The sequence below is a fragment of the Lagenorhynchus albirostris genome, chromosome 21 (genome assembly GCF_949774975.1).
Source record: "Lagenorhynchus albirostris chromosome 21, mLagAlb1.1, whole genome shotgun sequence".
Lineage (NCBI taxonomy): Eukaryota > Metazoa > Chordata > Mammalia > Artiodactyla > Delphinidae > Lagenorhynchus > Lagenorhynchus albirostris.
The window spans coordinates 29,208,545-29,225,225 of NC_083115.1; the positions used below are offsets into that span (position 1 = coordinate 29,208,545).

The window sequence follows — 16,681 nt, forward strand, 5'->3', positions numbered from 1 at the left end:
AGTGAGAAGCCCGCGTACCGAAAAAAAAAAAAAAAAAAAATCCCAGAAAGTTCCGAAAAGCAAAACTTGAATTTGCCACACACCAGCAACTATTTCACAGCATTTACATTGTATTTACAATCCATTACAGAGTGTACTTTGTATTAGGTATTATAAGTAATCTAGAGACGATTTAAAGTATACGGGAAGATGTGTGTAGGTTATATACAAATACTACACCTTTTTATACAAGGGACTTGAGCATCTGTGGATTTTGGTATCCATGGGGGTCCCGGGACCCATCCCCTTGGATACTGAAGCACTATAAATAGAATACGTTTCTTCATCTGTAAAATGGGGGTAACAAAGGTAACTGCTTATTTTTGTTGCTTTAAACATTGTGTGTGGCATACTGTTGCTGTTATAAGCCACAATGTTATGAGTTGAACTGTGTTCCTCCAAAATTCACATGATGAATTCCTCACCCCCGTACCTCAGAATGCAACCTTATCGGGAGATAGGGCTTTTACAGAGGTAAGCAAATTTAAAAGGAGAGCCCTAATCCAATGTAACTGGTGTCCTTTAGAGAGGGCAATTTGAGCACAGACATGCAGACAGGGAGAACACCAGGTGCAGATGAGGGCAATGACTGAGGTGATGCTTCTGTCAGCTGGGATCTCCAAAGATTACCAGCAACCCACCAGAGGCTAGAGGAGCAGACCTTCCGCAGAGCCCTCAGAAGGCACCAACCTTGCTGACGTCTTGATCTTGGACTTCAAGCCTCCAGAAACATGAGACAATAAATTCTGTTGTTTAGCCATTCAGTTTGTTGTACTTTGTTAGGGCAGCTCTAGCAAATGAATACATATACTTTCAAAATTTTTACTGCTCTATGTAACACTTAGAGCAGGTGGATTTATGCAAAGTAAATGTATTAATTTCCACAGAGAGTAGCACATTTAAGAACTCTTTTACTTCAAAAGTGTTGGGCTTAAAAATCTGAAGTGTCAGAACAAGCATAAATAAATTCTGAGATCCATATTGCTATCATAATACTAATGGGAAATTGTTAGAAATAAGAAAAGAGTGACGGGTGTAACAACTATCCCATGATTTCAAAATGTGAGCCACTGAATGCCTCTCGTTACAACCGAATAAATATATATATTTTTTGGTTTAAAAAGTTAATGGGGAAGAAATTCAAAGAAAATAAATATTTCCATATTCTTTAAACTGAAGTTCACGTTTAATGTATTTAGTAACATGTTTGACGTGTATGCAACTTAGGGCCATTTGCCATTTAATTTAAAGAAAATCTGTTACTTAAAATATTTTAGTAACTTTTGACATGATCTTAATAAGCTAGTTAATGGTTCTTACCCCCCAAGGTTAATACTGTGCTGTTGTGTTTTATGTGCCTCACATTAAGGATTTCGAATGACAGCGTTAAAACTTTGAAATGAACTTGAAGTGGTCTTGATACTGCATGAGAAGAAATGCATAATGCAGATCGTTATGCTTTCAAGAGTATTCATTAGGAAAAGAGAATATTGATCAGCGTCTTGGATTCAGTGATCTAAAGCTGCTTTAAAATGAACTGCATTTGTGCACTGTGCACAACTGCATTTTTTGAGTAGAATCATTTACTGGTAACCATTTTACATTTTATACAGCACAGAAAAACGGGTATAAAAATAAGCTTCTTTCAGTACTAATTCTGGAAGCTTATCGTACAATAATATGGTTGTTCCAAAAAAATTTATTCCACCTGTTAATATTCCTCAGAATTCCAAATAGAAATTCATTAATATATTCAGCTTCAAAAAGACATTTTTTAAACATCTTTATTGGAGTATAATTGCTTTACAATGGTGTGTTGGTTTCTGCTGTATAACAAAGTGAATCAGCTATATGTATACATATATCCCCATATCCCCTCCCTCTTGCGTCTCCCTCCCACCCTCCAAATCCCACCCCTCTAGGTGGTCACAAAGCACCGAACTGATCTCCCCTTGCGATGCAACTACTTCCCACTAGCTATCTATTTTACATTTGTTAGTGTATATATGTCCATGACACTCTCTCACTTCGTCTAAGCTTACCTTTCCCCCTTCCCGTGTCCTCAAGTCCATTCTCTACGCCTGCATCTTTATTCCTGTGCTGCCCCTAGGTTCTTCTGACCATTTTTGTTTTTTTTAGATTCCATATATATGTGTTAGCATACGGTATTTGTTTTTCTCTTTCTGACTTACTTTCACTCTGTATGACAGTCTCTAGGTCCATCCACCTCACTACAAATAACCCAATTTCGTTCCTTTTTATGGCTGAGTAATATTCCATTGTATATATGTGCCACATCTTCTTTATCCATTCATCTGTCGATGGACACCTAGGTTGCTTCCATGTCCTGGCTATTGTAAATAGAGCTGCAATGAACATTGTGGTACATGACTCTTTTTGAATTATGGTTTTCTCTAGGGTACATGCCCAGTAGTGGGATTGCTGGGTCATATGGTAGTTCCATTTTTAGTTTTTTAAGGAACCTCCATACCGTTCTCCATAGTGGCTGTATCAATTTACATTCCCACCAACAGTGCAAGAGTGTTCCCTTTTCTCCACACCCTCTCCAGCATTTATTGTTTCTAGATTTTTTGATGATGGCCATTCTGACCGGTGTGAAGTGATACCTCATTGTGGTTTTTTTTTTTTTTTTTTTTTTTTTGCGGTATGCGGGCCTCTCACTGTTGCGGCCTCTCCCGTTGCGGAGCACAGGCTCCGGACACACAGGCTCAGCGGCCATGGCTCATGGGCCCAGCCGCTCCGCAGCACGTGGGATCCTCCCGGACCGGGGCACGAACCCGTGTCCCCTGCATCGGCAGGCAGACTCTCAACCACTGCACCACCAGGAAGCCCCTCACTGTAGTTTTGATTTGCATTTCTCTTAATGATTAATGATGTTGAGCATCCTTTCATGTGTTTGTTGGCCATCTGTATATCTTCTTTGGAGAAATGTCTATTTAGGTCTTCTGCCCATTTTTGGATTGGGGTGTTTGTTTTTTTGGATATTGAGCTGAATGAGCTGCTTGTGTATTTTGGAGATTAATCCTTTGTCAGTTGCTTCACTTGCAAATAGTTTCTCCCATTCTGAGGGTTGTTTTTTCATCTTGCTTATGATTTCCTTTGCTGTGCAAAAGCTTTGAAGTTTCATTAGGTCCCATTTGTTTATTTTTATTTCCATTTCTCTAGGAGGTGGGTCAAAAAGGATCTTGCTGTGATTATGTCATAGAGTGTGCTGCCCATATTTTCGTCTAAGAGTTTTATAGTATCTGGCCTTACATTTAGGTCTTTAATCCATTTTGAGTTTATTTTTGTGTACGGTGTTAGGGAGTGTTCTAACTTCATTCTTTTACATGTAGCTGTCCAGTTTTCCCAGCACCACTTACTGAAGGTCTGTCTTTTCTCCATCGTATATTCTTGCCTCCTTTATCAAAGATAAGGTGACCATATGTGCATGGGTTTATCTCTGAGCTTTCTAAAAAAGGACATTTTTAAAGCTAAGGAACTCATAGAACAAAAAATAGACTGTAAGATACAATTTACCTACAAATTGGAAAAAGAAAAAAGGCAGCAGAATGGAAATAGGGAAGCAAGGAAGACTAAGTAGCAGGAGAAAATGATCGATAAAACATTTTTTTTAACATTTTTATTGGAGTATAATTGCTTTACAATGGTGTGTTACTTTCTGCTTTATAACAAAGTGAATCCGCTATATGTAAACATATATCCTCATATGTCCTCCCTCTTGCATCTCCCTCCTACCCTCCCTATCCCACCCCCCTAGGTGGTCACAAAGCACCGAGCTGATCTCCCCGTGCTATGCGGCTGCTTCCCACTAGCTATCCATTTTACATTTGGTAGTGTATATATGTCCATGCCACTCTCTCACTTCGTCCCAACTTACCCTTCCCCCCCCCCCCCGTGTCCTCAAGGCCATTCTCTACGTCTGCGTCTTTATTCCTGTCCTGCCCCTAGGTTCTTCAGAACCATTTTTTGTTTTTTTTAGATTCCATATATATGTGTTAGCATACGGTATTTGTCTTTCTCTTTCTGACTTACTTCACTCCGTATAACAGTCTCTAGGTCCATCCACCCCACCTCAAATAACTCAATTTCATTTCTTTTTATGGCTGAGTAACATTCCATTGTATATATATGCCACATCTTCTTTATCCATTCATCTGTTGATGGACACTTAGGTTGCTTCCATGTCCTGGCTATTGTAAATAGAGCTGCAATGAACATTGTGGTACATGAATCTTTTTGAATTATGGTTGTCTCAGGGTATATGCCCAGTAGTGGGATTGCTGGGTCATATGGTAGTTCTATTTTTAGTTTTTTAAGGAACCTCCATGGTGTTCTCCATAGTGGCTTTTATCAATTTACATTCCCACCAACAGTGCAAGAGGGTTCCCTTTTCTCCGCACCCTCTCCAGCATTTATTGTTTGTAGATTTTTTGATGATGGCCATTCTGACTGGTGTGAGGTGATACCTCATTGCAGTTTTGATTTGCATTTCTCTAATGATTAATGATGTTGAGCATCCTTTCCTGTGTTTGTTGGCCATCTCCGATAAAACATTATTATTATTTTTTCCTCTGGTTCCATGGAGCCCTAAATCCTGCATGAGACGGTTGCAGGGCTGTGCACTGTGCAGGGCACTTCCAGGCAGTGCAGCCAGTCCCCTTTTTGCAGGGGCTGGTCCCCTTCATGGAGGCCATGTTGGGACAGCCTGCGCCTGACTCAAAGGCTTCGCCCGTGCGCTGCATTGCTGCTTTTGTAAGACACAAGAGTGCAGCTCTGCTTCTCCCTCAATTGTGCTCATTCCTGGGTGCGGAGGGGTGCTAAAGGCGTGGGCGGGCTGACTCCCTGCTGCCTCGCCTCTGGAGGGACCTACGCAGCTGTTGCCACCCTTCTGGGCTGTTGGGTGGGACTGGTGACACGACTGTAACTATTATAGAAAAAAATGTGGCTCATTTTTGCTTTAAAAATTCTTCTTTGAGATGGCTTTGAAGTGTCAATGGCAAGCGGATAATTAGTAACGGCACATAGCTAGGTGTTTTCTTCCATGACTTTTTGCTTCTGCCTACAATCTTCTGCAGAAATTTCACAATCTCAATGAAAAGACCTAATCTACTGCACTCTTCCTGGCGAAAGGTCACTCCCAATGGTAAGACCCTTTTCTCTATGATTTCACTCGTGTTTTAGAATTATGGACTCTTGGAGCTAGAATGAGCTTTAGAGATGATCTAATGTCTTGGTGATGTAAGAGAGTAAACTGGGATCCGGAGAAGTTAAGTGACTTGCTAAGACATACGAGTGGTGTTATAATGATACTGTCCTAATTATAAGAAAAAGCCCATCATTAACTGAATTCACCATAGTCTACTGGCAGAGTATAAGTGAATCTAAAATCAAACGTGCCTTCTTAATAGAGAAATCCCTTAGGTATCACTGAAAATTAGCCCACTGAATATTCGTATTTGACTTACTAAATTAATTCAAGATCTTTAAACTTCCTTTGGGTCTGTAATTTGATATTACTGATCCTAAACAATTAGATAATACAACAAACATTGTTTCCCAAAAGAGTCTTACAAGAAATTATTGCAGCAACAACTAAAAATACCCACAACACAGGTTAACTATTTTATAAGATTATTATCATTATTGACACTGAGAGAATATTAGAACTTGTTACAAGCTGGTGGAAAAAATGGTTGGTGGTTAACAGGTATTTTTGAACTTTTCTGTAAGACTGAAATAAATTGCACCATTCCTTATTAGAGACATCTTACTTAAAAGGAAATATATGCTGTAATTAAGTAGATATTCTCATATAACATTGGGAAATAATAAAAATACATTGGTCAAGGATGGAAGCTCCAAAGTTCATTTTATGAAAATTATTCTGCATAAAAACATGAATGTATTTTTAACATATTACTCTTAATTTTCATCAGTCTTATGCTTTAATAGATATACATGCATTTTCTGCGTTGCATTAGCTCTAGACCATAAGTTTGAGTTACCGTTAAATATCATATCAATAACGATTTAAAATCTAAATTAGTATAATAGAGTCATTCTTACCTTATGTCAATATTAAACAGAAATTGCATAATATAGTTCCCACCCAAGTTTACAGTAAAATACATGTAACATGTATTTAAGGAAGAGAGACCTGCACTGTTATAAGTTGCAGATGGATTTTTCTGTTATCTTAAATATTGTATGGGAAGCCCAGAGCCATTTGGGAAACACAGATCATAAATCAATCAACAGTTTGCTGCCTCTAGAAGCAAGATGAGTTGTGTTGCACATGATTTGAGAATCTGAACCTGAATTTTCACATGGAATCGTTATTTTGAAAATACTATTAAGATTTAAAATAGCCACCAGAGCAGGGAATGTTACTGTGTTAAAAAAAAAAAAACAAACCCTCCAGTTATTGGCAGATGAACACAAACACCTGTGTGCTCCTGAGATAAGCCCACATTAACTCCTGAGGAAAGACAGGTAACGTACCCACGCACTCACGCATCTGCCACACGTGGTGATTTTGAAATCCCCATAGAGATCCTTGATGGCCCCAGTCGTGAAGAAACCTTCCACCATCAGCAGAATGCCGTACACAAAGAATGCAGCTGCAATGCCATAGATCACATACTTGAAGATGTCAATCCTGGGAAGAAAAGATGAAGTGGTTTAGTTTAATAACTCTTCACGGCTGATCTGCAGCAACTGACGTCCATGTGCTCAGGGTTCCTTTGGAAGGAAAGCTATGGAGTTTTTATGTTCATAATGGAGGCTGGATTTTAAAACTTTTGCTTTATATGTCTAACGTGTGTACACTTTGTTCTGCCACTTCTAGTATCTGTTGACAAGGGTTTTTCATGCCTGTAAGTTTCTTCCTCTTCCCCTGCACCATCCCCCATTCCCTGAATAAGAAATGCTCAAAGGGTACATGAATGAAACTGTAAAACACCCCTGAAAGACACATTGATTTTTTTTTGTAGTGACATGCTTTTACTTCTTTCTTATTTTCGTTTGTGTATTTTCTACAGGTATTTTCGTTGTGGTTTTTACCATGGGGTTTACATGAAACATAGTTAACCATCTATTTTAAACTGATAAATTCAATCATATACGCGTACTTGAAACTTTGGCTTCTCTCCTACACACACTTTGTTATTGATATCACGAATGACATCATGTTACATTATGAACCCATTAACATATTTTATAGATTTTTCTTATACTTTTGTCTTTTAACTTCTATGCGAGAACTCAAATGATTTATGCGCCACTATTACAGTATTAACAGTATTCTGTATTTGTATATATATTTACCTTTACCAGTGAGCGTTATACTTTCACAGACTTTTGTGTTGCTATTTAAAATCCTTTCATTTCAACTTGAAGGACTCCCTTTGGCATTTCTTGTAAGGTAAGTCTAGTGGTGATAAATTCCCTCTGCTTAGTTTTATCTGGAAAATTCTTCATTTCACCTTCATATTTGAAGGATAGTTTTGGCAGATATAGTATTTATTCTTGGTTGAAATTTCTTTCTTTCAGCAATTTGACTATATCATCCTACTCCCTTTGACCCGCAAGGTTTCTGCCAAAAAATCCGTTGAGAGTTTTATGGAGTTTCTCTTGTAGGGGACAAGTTCTCTTGCTGCTTTCAAAATTCTTTCACATTTGACAATTTGATTATCATATGCCTTGGTGTGGATTTGTTTCAATTTATATGAGTTAGAGTTCTTAAATCTAGACATTCATTTCCTTACCCAGATTTGGGAAGTTTTCTGTTGTTATTACTTTAAATAAGTTTTTTGCCCTTTCTCTCTTCTTCTGTGAGACTCCCATAATGTATACATTGGTCCACCTGACGGTGTCCCAAAGTCCGTTTGGCTTGCTTCACTCGTTTCCATTCTTTTTTCGTGTGGTTCCTCTGAATGGGTAATTTCAAATGACCTGGCTTTGAACCTGCTGATTTTTTCTTCTGCTTTATCAACCTGATTTTGAACCCCTTTAGTGAATTTTTCAGTTCATTTATTCAATCTCCCAATTTTTAAAAATATTTTCTACCTTTTTGTTGATATTCTCATTTTGTTCAGGCATTGTTTTCTTGAGCTCATAGAGCATCGTTATGACAATTTTTAAAATTCTCTGTCGGGTAATTCATACAGCTCTATTTCCTTACAACTGGGTTCTGGAGATTAATTTTGTTCCTTTGTTCTGGTCGTGTTTCCCTGTTTCTTCATGTGTCTTATAACTTAGTGTCGGGGTCCATGCATTTGAAAAAGCAGCTACCTCTGCCAGTCTTTAAGGAACTGGCTTTGTACAGAAGAAGACCCTCCCTAATCAACCTGCCTAGACATCATGCGGGAGGGAATGTGACTTCTGAAGGCCTTTGAGTGCAATTTTCTCAACTAGAGAGGCTCACTGGTATCTTTTTCAGGATCTCATAATCTTGCTTCTTTTGTGCCTGCGACACTACAAGTTCTGGTTCTACAGTAGCAAGCTGCCCTGATCTCTCTTGTTCTCAGTGGCCAACCAGCATGCAAAGTACGCCAGGCCCCCATCAGTGCCCTGAGTTAGACACCTGCTCTGTCAGCGCTCTGAGTGAGGCCAAACAGAAACCAGTTCCTTGGGCAGCCCTCAGGAAAGCCAGAACGTTGGATGAATGCTCCAATCTTCTCTTTCCCCACAAAGGAGAAGTCACGATCCAGGGCATTCTCACCTGGCCCTGGTTTGGGGTTAGGGACTGATGCAGGTAAAGTGAAATTGGCCATCTTACCCAATTCAACATGACTGTTCTCGCTTTGTGTTTGTCTGGGGGTACTGCCACTTCTTAATAAAAGGAATGAAAGTATTTTGGTCTGTATATCACTGATAAATGGGTGTTTCTCTGTGGGAACACGCATTGGGACTTCCTATCACCACCTTGATGACATTACTCCTTCCAAATTCATGTTTAATTCAATTAAAGTTCATGTGTACAGCATCTGGTTATTTATACTAGAAGTATAACTGCAAATTATTGATGACAATTACATAGCAATCACAAACCCTTTGCTTTTATCTTTCTGAAATTGAGCTCAAACACTGTGTAAGAATACCTGGTAGTAAGTACTGGCGTAAAGAGGTGTAGCTGTTGATTCATTTCCTATGGTCTCTCTAAGAGATTACCACAAACTTGGTGGCTTGACACACATTTCTTTCCTTACAGTTCTGGACGTCAGAAGTTTGAGATCACTGTCACTGGGCTGAAATCGAGGGGCTGGCAGAGCCTCACTTCTTCCAGAGACTCTAGGGCAGAGCGTCCTTACACTTTTCAGCTTCTAGAGCTGCAGCTGCATCCTTGCCTAGTGAAGCCAGTAAATAGCGCCTTGTTTCTGCAGTTACAATGCCTTCTTCTCTGGACAAATATTTCTCTACTGCCTTCCTATGAGGATTACTTGTGCTTAGATTTCGGGCTCAGCTGGATAATCCAGGAGGATCACCGCACTTCAAGATCCTTAATCACAACTTCAAAATCTCTTGCATATAAAGTAAATCTCAGATTCCAGGGACTAGGTTCTGGATATCTTTGGGGGTCATTATTTCAGCCTGCCACAAGCTATACTTTCTTGAAGCTGAATGTTAATTTCTTGACATTCAAAAACTCTTACATAAAGTTTTTCTTCCAACAAGCTGAGGATGGACATTTTCTAATGTTACATTCCAAAATGCATTTCAAAATTAAATCATCAAAATATTTAAATTATAATATAATTTAAATTGTCATGATCTTATTGGCTTGAATCCCTCTGTTTTATCACAAAAAGTACTCTTTCTTGTCAACATGCAATATATGAATTTAACAAAGAATTTCAAATATGATATTGGGAAAATTAAACTCTTATTCTCTGTAAAGATGAGTTTCCTGTCAATGATACGTCAACAAAATGCAGTAATAAAAACCCTCTGGTAATGAAGTCACTGATTATGTGTCCACTGTAGGATCAAATAGCAGAGAATCAGAAGTAGTCTTACCTTCACTGTACTACTTTTGCTTTGCAAAGTAAGAATCCATATTATCTTACTTCTAAAGGAAAAAATGAAAGCAGTTAACCTCCTTTCTAAATGCAAACTTTCAAATTTGACGATGTTTCTGTAAACCACTGTTTTACTGATTTTAAAAGCAATCTATATTCATTGCAGAGAAAAATGAAAATAAAACCAGAAAAACAGACTCTTCACTGTTTCTTCTCCCAATTTTTTTTATATGAATTACAATTAACTACATGATACTATTACACCGTTCTATCAGGATATTTTTTTGGCACAGTCTATTATTTGAAGGTTTGACATGTTTTACCACTTCTCTACTTTTGCTCAGTGGTAGGAACAATAATGCCGCTTCCAAAGATGTCTGCCTGTAACCTCCGGAACCTATGAATATGCTGTCTTGTTGAATGGGACGTGGCAAATGTGATTGAATTAATGATTTTGATATTCAGAGATTATCCTGTGTTATATAATCACAGGGTCCTAATAATTAGTGAAAGAGAGGTGTAGGAAAGTCAGGGTCAGATTCAGAGAGAAGTCTGAAGATGCTCCACTGCTGGTTTTGAAGAAGAAAGGGGCCCACGAGCCAAGGACTGCAGGTGGCTCCTGGAAGCTGCAACAAGTAAAACTACGGATTCTCCCCTAGAGCCTCCAGATGGAGTGCAGTCCTGCCAACACCTTGATCTGACCCCATTTCAATAAGCCCAGTAAGACCCATTTCAGACCTCTGACCTCCAGAACTGTAAAAAATTAATAAATGTGTTTTTCTTATGCACTAAGTCTGTTGTAATTTGTTACAGCAGTAATAGGAAGCTACGCATCATTATTACAAACATCACTTAGGATAAATCTTTGGGCGGTGTAGGTTGTTTCCCTGGCATAAATTCCTAGAAATTTTTAAGGCATGTATTGTGAAAATGGTGTCCAGAAAGTTTGTGCCAAAACAAAGATGCACTGATAATGAGGAAGAGGGCTTATCGTCTGTTTCCCAATACTGAGTATTACCATTCAATTCTTCTAATAAATAGTTAAAAAGCAATGGTATTATCATTTTAATTAATTTTCTTGGTTTAGCAGTGTGGATGAACATATGTTTACAAGCTATTAATCATCTGTATTCTCTAAGAAATATGTCTTTATATTTTGCCAATTTTTTTACTAGAATATGTATCTTTTTGTTGAATTTATTGTTTATTAAAATTAGGAAATCTTGTTATATAAGTGGTAAATATATTGCTCAGTTTTTGCACACCTTTTAATTTTTTATAATACTTTAATGAGTAAAATTTAATTTACATTATGTCAAAGCTATATATTTTTTCCCTTGTGATTTCTTATATTGCTTATATACTTCTTGCCCCATAATAAGTAAAATCTTAAATCTGTATTTTCTTCTAGCTTTCACAAATTAGTTTACTCTTAAATTTTAACTTTAAATCCACCTGAAAAAATTTTGGTAAAAACTAGAGTAGGAACATACTTTTATATGTACTTATAAGTACATATAAGTACTTTACAAGTACTTATATGTATGTCTGTGCCAATGCCATGTAGTATTAATTACTGTAGCTCCTCAACTGTCTCTACTTCATTAACCTGATGCATCCTAGAAATCAGCTCAAGTACTAACTACCACTACCTGATTTATATCTGCTGAGTCTTACGTGGATGGTACTTTGCTGACATATTTTTCCTATGTCAGTACGAGAGGAAAAATAATTTGTCTTGTTTTACTTTTTATCCCTAAAGATTAGCACAGTGATTGGCACATAGTATAACCCTGTATTTTTTGCTGAGTAAATGAATTCATTAAAAAACAAACCAGACAAAAGATTGACCTGAAAAAAATCTGAATATTTGAAAACAAGAACACCGTAGAAATGTTCTGTATTCTGAGACAAAAACTCTTTCCCTACAAATTGAAATCCTTTCACCCAAATCTCTCTCTTTGAACCACAAAGAACAAAGCAAATTTCCTTTTCCTTGATAGCCCTTCAAATATTCATAGAATGAAATCATCATGTTCTTATTTGTAAATATTTTTTCTAGAGTTGCCGTATTCCTAGGTTTTAGAAAAGAGAACAGAAATTAGGTCTTTGAATTCTAATCCAGTCTGACACTACAGGAGCTCACCTACTCTAGTCAAAGAGTAAGAGTGTTATGGTAAGTAGGGTGTGTCCAGGGACAAACAGACTTTAGGAAGCATGACACTGGGCATTAAAATTGTGATACAGGGCCTCCCTGGTGGCGCAGTGGTTGAGAGTCCGCCTGCCAATGCAGGGGACATGGGTTCGTGCCCCGGTTCGGGAAGATCCCACGTGCCGCGGAGCGGCTGGGCTCGTGAGCCATGGCCGCTGAGCCTGCGCGTCCGGAGCCTGTGCTCCGCAACGGGAGAGGCCACAACAGAGAGAGGCCTGCGTACCGGAAAAAAAAAAAAATAATAATAATAATAAAATAAAATATAGATCACATGAGAACAGAGATTATTTGCAAACTTATTTATGAGAAGTAAGTTTTACATGCTGGAAAGATGATTAATGAAATGGAGTAGGCATATTCCAGTGTGTTTGCCCTTCCTATGTCCCCCTGTAGACTTGGATGTTGACCACGTGGAGACAGGTGTGTGTATATATTTACGAGGAGAGATGCGGTGGAGAGACAGAGAGAGAAGCTGAGACAAAGAAGGGAGTCCTGAGGACCTTGGGTGGAAGACGGGGGCTTAGGCAATTCGTTTTATCTCTTCGTTCACACACCCAGAGAACAGGTTTCTTTTCCTTCATAAGTATATGAGGTAGGAGCGCTTAATTTGGTTGAATCAAGCCCGAGAACTATGGAGACAAGACACAGACCCTGTAAATTACTAAAGTTGGCCAACAAGTCCTTTCTTCAGAATCATTCTCTTACACATTCTTCTCCAAACTTACCTTAGCTTATTTTCAAGGAAGCTGTATTGCCTGCAATCGCGTCTCTCACTCACTTCTGCGTCCCAGGTCCTGATTTTACTTCCCCTTTGCCCCTCACCGTATGGAGTCCGCTAACAGCCCTGTAAGGCCGCCCCCATAGAGTAAACGCTACCTTCCTCTCAACTGCTACGTGACTGGAAGGTACCGCTTGGTACTAATCAGACCCGGTAGTTATCTGTACACACCTTCCCTCTGTGTTTTCACGAACCGTTTGCCGACAGGGAGTCTTAATTCATTTGGTAGCGCCACGGGGTCTAGGATAAGGAATTTTAGTTATTTGAAATATGAAAAGAGAGATAATTTGAGCACTTGCTTTCATTCCAATGAAAATGGTATGCTTCCCATGCCAAAGATGCATTACTGATTTCACGTTTAACTCCCAATATAAGAGACCAAAAGTTCCAAATTAAGTATATGATCTCTGATTTCTCTGCTGAACTCCCACATTCACTACCCTTCAGAGCTGTAGTCCAGGTCTGTGATCTATTCAGGCCGGTTGTCTAAATGTTAAATAAACATCCTGACAATTGGTTTCTGATCGATTTATACAATCACCCCATGCCAGTTACTAGGCTTATGATTTCTTATAAACTTCTATAACTAAAGGTAGCAATTTGGATGTAGCCTAAATATAGAGAATCTGTAGATTTTAAGGACATCTGTGTAGCTTAAAATAATGCACAGTGAAAACGTAGTTTGTCCAGTGTAGGCTGAGATAAAACTGAAAAGAAAATGTCAGTATTAGCACATTAAAGTATATTCATGCAGTCATTGTCTACAGGCTCTCTGCAAACTAACCTGCAATAATCCAAAGCATTTTCAGATAGTTTAATTATATTCCAAATGATGACTATCACTCATAAACTCTCAAGGATCAATTCATGCTAGAAACTGATTCAATGGAAACTGGTGAACTGTCTACTACGGGTTTAAAAAAATTTCATTTAATGAATAACGCTAAATTTTTGGAACTAATTTGTAAAATAAAGTTACATTGATATCATTCCCTCATCTCTTTTTTTCCCCATGATTTTGCAAATTTGCTATTAATTCTTCATTTCCATTTATCAGTGACATTGATGAAATAAACTGATGCTTCCAAGTTAGGGACTATGTTTAAATAATTTAACTTCTTATCTGAGTGGCTAATCAACGTCCACCTTCTCTTAATCACTGTGTGTGTGTGTGTGATACACTTGGTTTGTTATATTTCTTTGTTTGTTTGTTTGTTTTTTGCGGTACGCGGGCCTCTCACTGCTGTGGCCTCTCCCGTTGCGGAGCACAGGCTCCGGACCCGCAGACTCAGCGGCCATGGCTCACGGGCCCAGCCGCTCCGCGGCATGTGGGATCTTCCCGGACCGGGGCACGAACCCGTGCCCCCTGCATCGGCAGGCGGACTCTCAACCACTGCGCCACCAGGGAAGCCCTCTATTTCTTATTTTACAACCAATATCGCTCAAATTTTAAGTGCCAACATATTTTAGATAAACATAAAATTTTTCAACTTTCTTTTTCCTAAAAATTTTGCTATCTCTATGTCCCTGGGAACGTGCCCTCCAGCCCCCAAGGAGGGAATTCTTGCTCTATTACTTGATAGAAACGTGCATCTCTTTTCACTTCTCATTTTCATGGAACTCAGCAACATTAATGAATAAAATAACAAATACAGTTTATGAGCAATACTGTGTTCAAGACGATCTGACTGCAGCTGATGGATTATTTTAAAAATTTAGAAATATGATGTATCTTCTGATACTGGAGTTGGAGAAAAGCTATCTTCCATCTAGAATGGTGTCCAGGGTGACCAAGCGTTGTCTTAGATTAGGGTCTTAGCTTATAGTTTACCCTGTCAGAAGGAATTGCCCCGGGTGAATAAGAAGTGTGATTAACCTCTTTTCGTGGAAGTGGTAAGAGCAAAAAAGCACCGCCATCCTAACCAGCCATACGACCGTTCCGGTTTGTAACTCTAGAAGCATCTTATGCCAGAAAGAAGTATGTATAAATTAAGAAGTGTTGAATTTATTGAGAATAACAAAATAAAGCAACGTGAAAAACATTATAATCACATAGTATCCAGAAGCATGAAATAGATTTAAGAAGTTGTACGGGCAACACACAATACAATAGAAAGTTTACTATCAGCTGAGATTATAAAAAAAAGTGAGTAAATAATTTATTTTATTTTTGTGGGCAAGAAATCACTGAATAAATGACTTGAATTCGGAATTTATTTGGAAAAAAAATTCCTCTGTAATTCAATCTTAAAATTTTGCTCTCTGGAAACTTAGGCAATATGGGACTGAAACTTGAACACTAAACTCTTTTCTACTTCCAGACTATGTTTGAATTATGTTTTTTTAAAAAAATATTAACATCACCATAGTTTAGTGATCCCAGGAGTTTACATTTATGGGTAAAATGTATATTTTAAGCATAATTGGTGCTTGTAAAAAGGTGCTCAATATTTCTTTTTTTTTTTTTTTGCGGTACGCGGGCCTCTCACTGCTGTGGCCCCTCCCGTTGTGGAGCACAGGCTCCGGACGCGCAGGCTCAGCGGCCATGGCTCACGGGCCCAGCCGCTCCGCGGCATGTGGGATCTTCCCAGACCCGGGCACGATCCCGTGTCCCCTGCATCGGCAGGCGGACTCTCAACCACTGCGCCACCAGGGAAGCCCTCAATATTTCTTATGTTTATCATTTTACAGAAGTCGATAAGACCCTTTCAAAATGTTCACTTAGGTAGTCACATCATTTCTAGGAGGCAGGAAATAATGATGATATCACACCCATGGTTGAGTTAAAATGTTTTAAGAGTTGGGAGTAGCCACAGAGTTTGGGTGATTTTCCTAGAATAAGCAGCAGAGTATACACTTATACCTGGCTCTGCTTCTATATTCTGTTCTATCCTGCTAGAACAGCCTCTGCTCAAATTAGAAGAGCGAGAGAAATGCAAGTATTCCACTTAATGGTAACTGAATGTTGGATAAAACTTTACAGGCAAATTAAAACACAAATTAAGTCCAGATTAAGTTGGCCTCTGATCTTCTGCTGTGTACCTTCCTGTTTTCATGGTAAGGGTCAGTGTCCTTTTGACTCACGTATATACCCTAAGAGTACTTTTTCTTCTATATAACACTGCCTCGCTTAACTCTAGATCCCTATGTATTCAACACACAGCAATGTGCACATACATTCTCAAAATAACAAGCGATACCAGAATGACCTACATGGTAAAGACGTCCAGCGTATCTCCCGCAGTTCTGGCCATCTCAAAGTAGGTTTGCAGGATGTTAACAGTTCCAGAAAGAGCTTCATGACCACAGCCGCAGAATAGGGCAACTCCAGCGTAGAGCAGGATGGTGGCAATCAGAGAGGCATAAGGAATGCCTCCCAGGCATTTAATACAGCACTCAAAACACCCTGCAAAAGTCCCACAGGAAGAAAGTTAGAAATTCGTATTTTTATTAATCTTATTGAACTTTTTTCCAAACTTAAGCATTATGGAAAATATATTTGCATTTATAGATGACATCAGGTCAACCATGTAAATCAAAATACGCTGCAAAAGTCCAACAGAAGAAAAGTTAGAAATTCATATTTTTATTAATCTAATTGAACTTTTT

General features: G+C 38.6%; 1 protein-coding gene across 3 annotated transcripts in view; it reads right to left on the reverse strand.

Annotated features, from left to right (window-relative positions):
• GPM6A (glycoprotein M6A) overlaps positions 1–16,681 on the reverse strand; it is a 250,738-nt gene that overhangs the window by 19,211 nt on the left and 214,846 nt on the right. For all 3 annotated transcript variants that reach the window (XM_060136627.1, XM_060136628.1, XM_060136629.1), the window contains exons 2-3: positions 16,286–16,478; positions 6,565–6,721 (exon numbers count right to left, since the gene is read on the reverse strand). In XM_060136627.1, the coding sequence (XP_059992610.1) occupies positions 6,565–6,721; positions 16,286–16,478 (350 nt within the window). The remainder of the gene's footprint in view (positions 1–6,564; positions 6,722–16,285; positions 16,479–16,681) is intronic.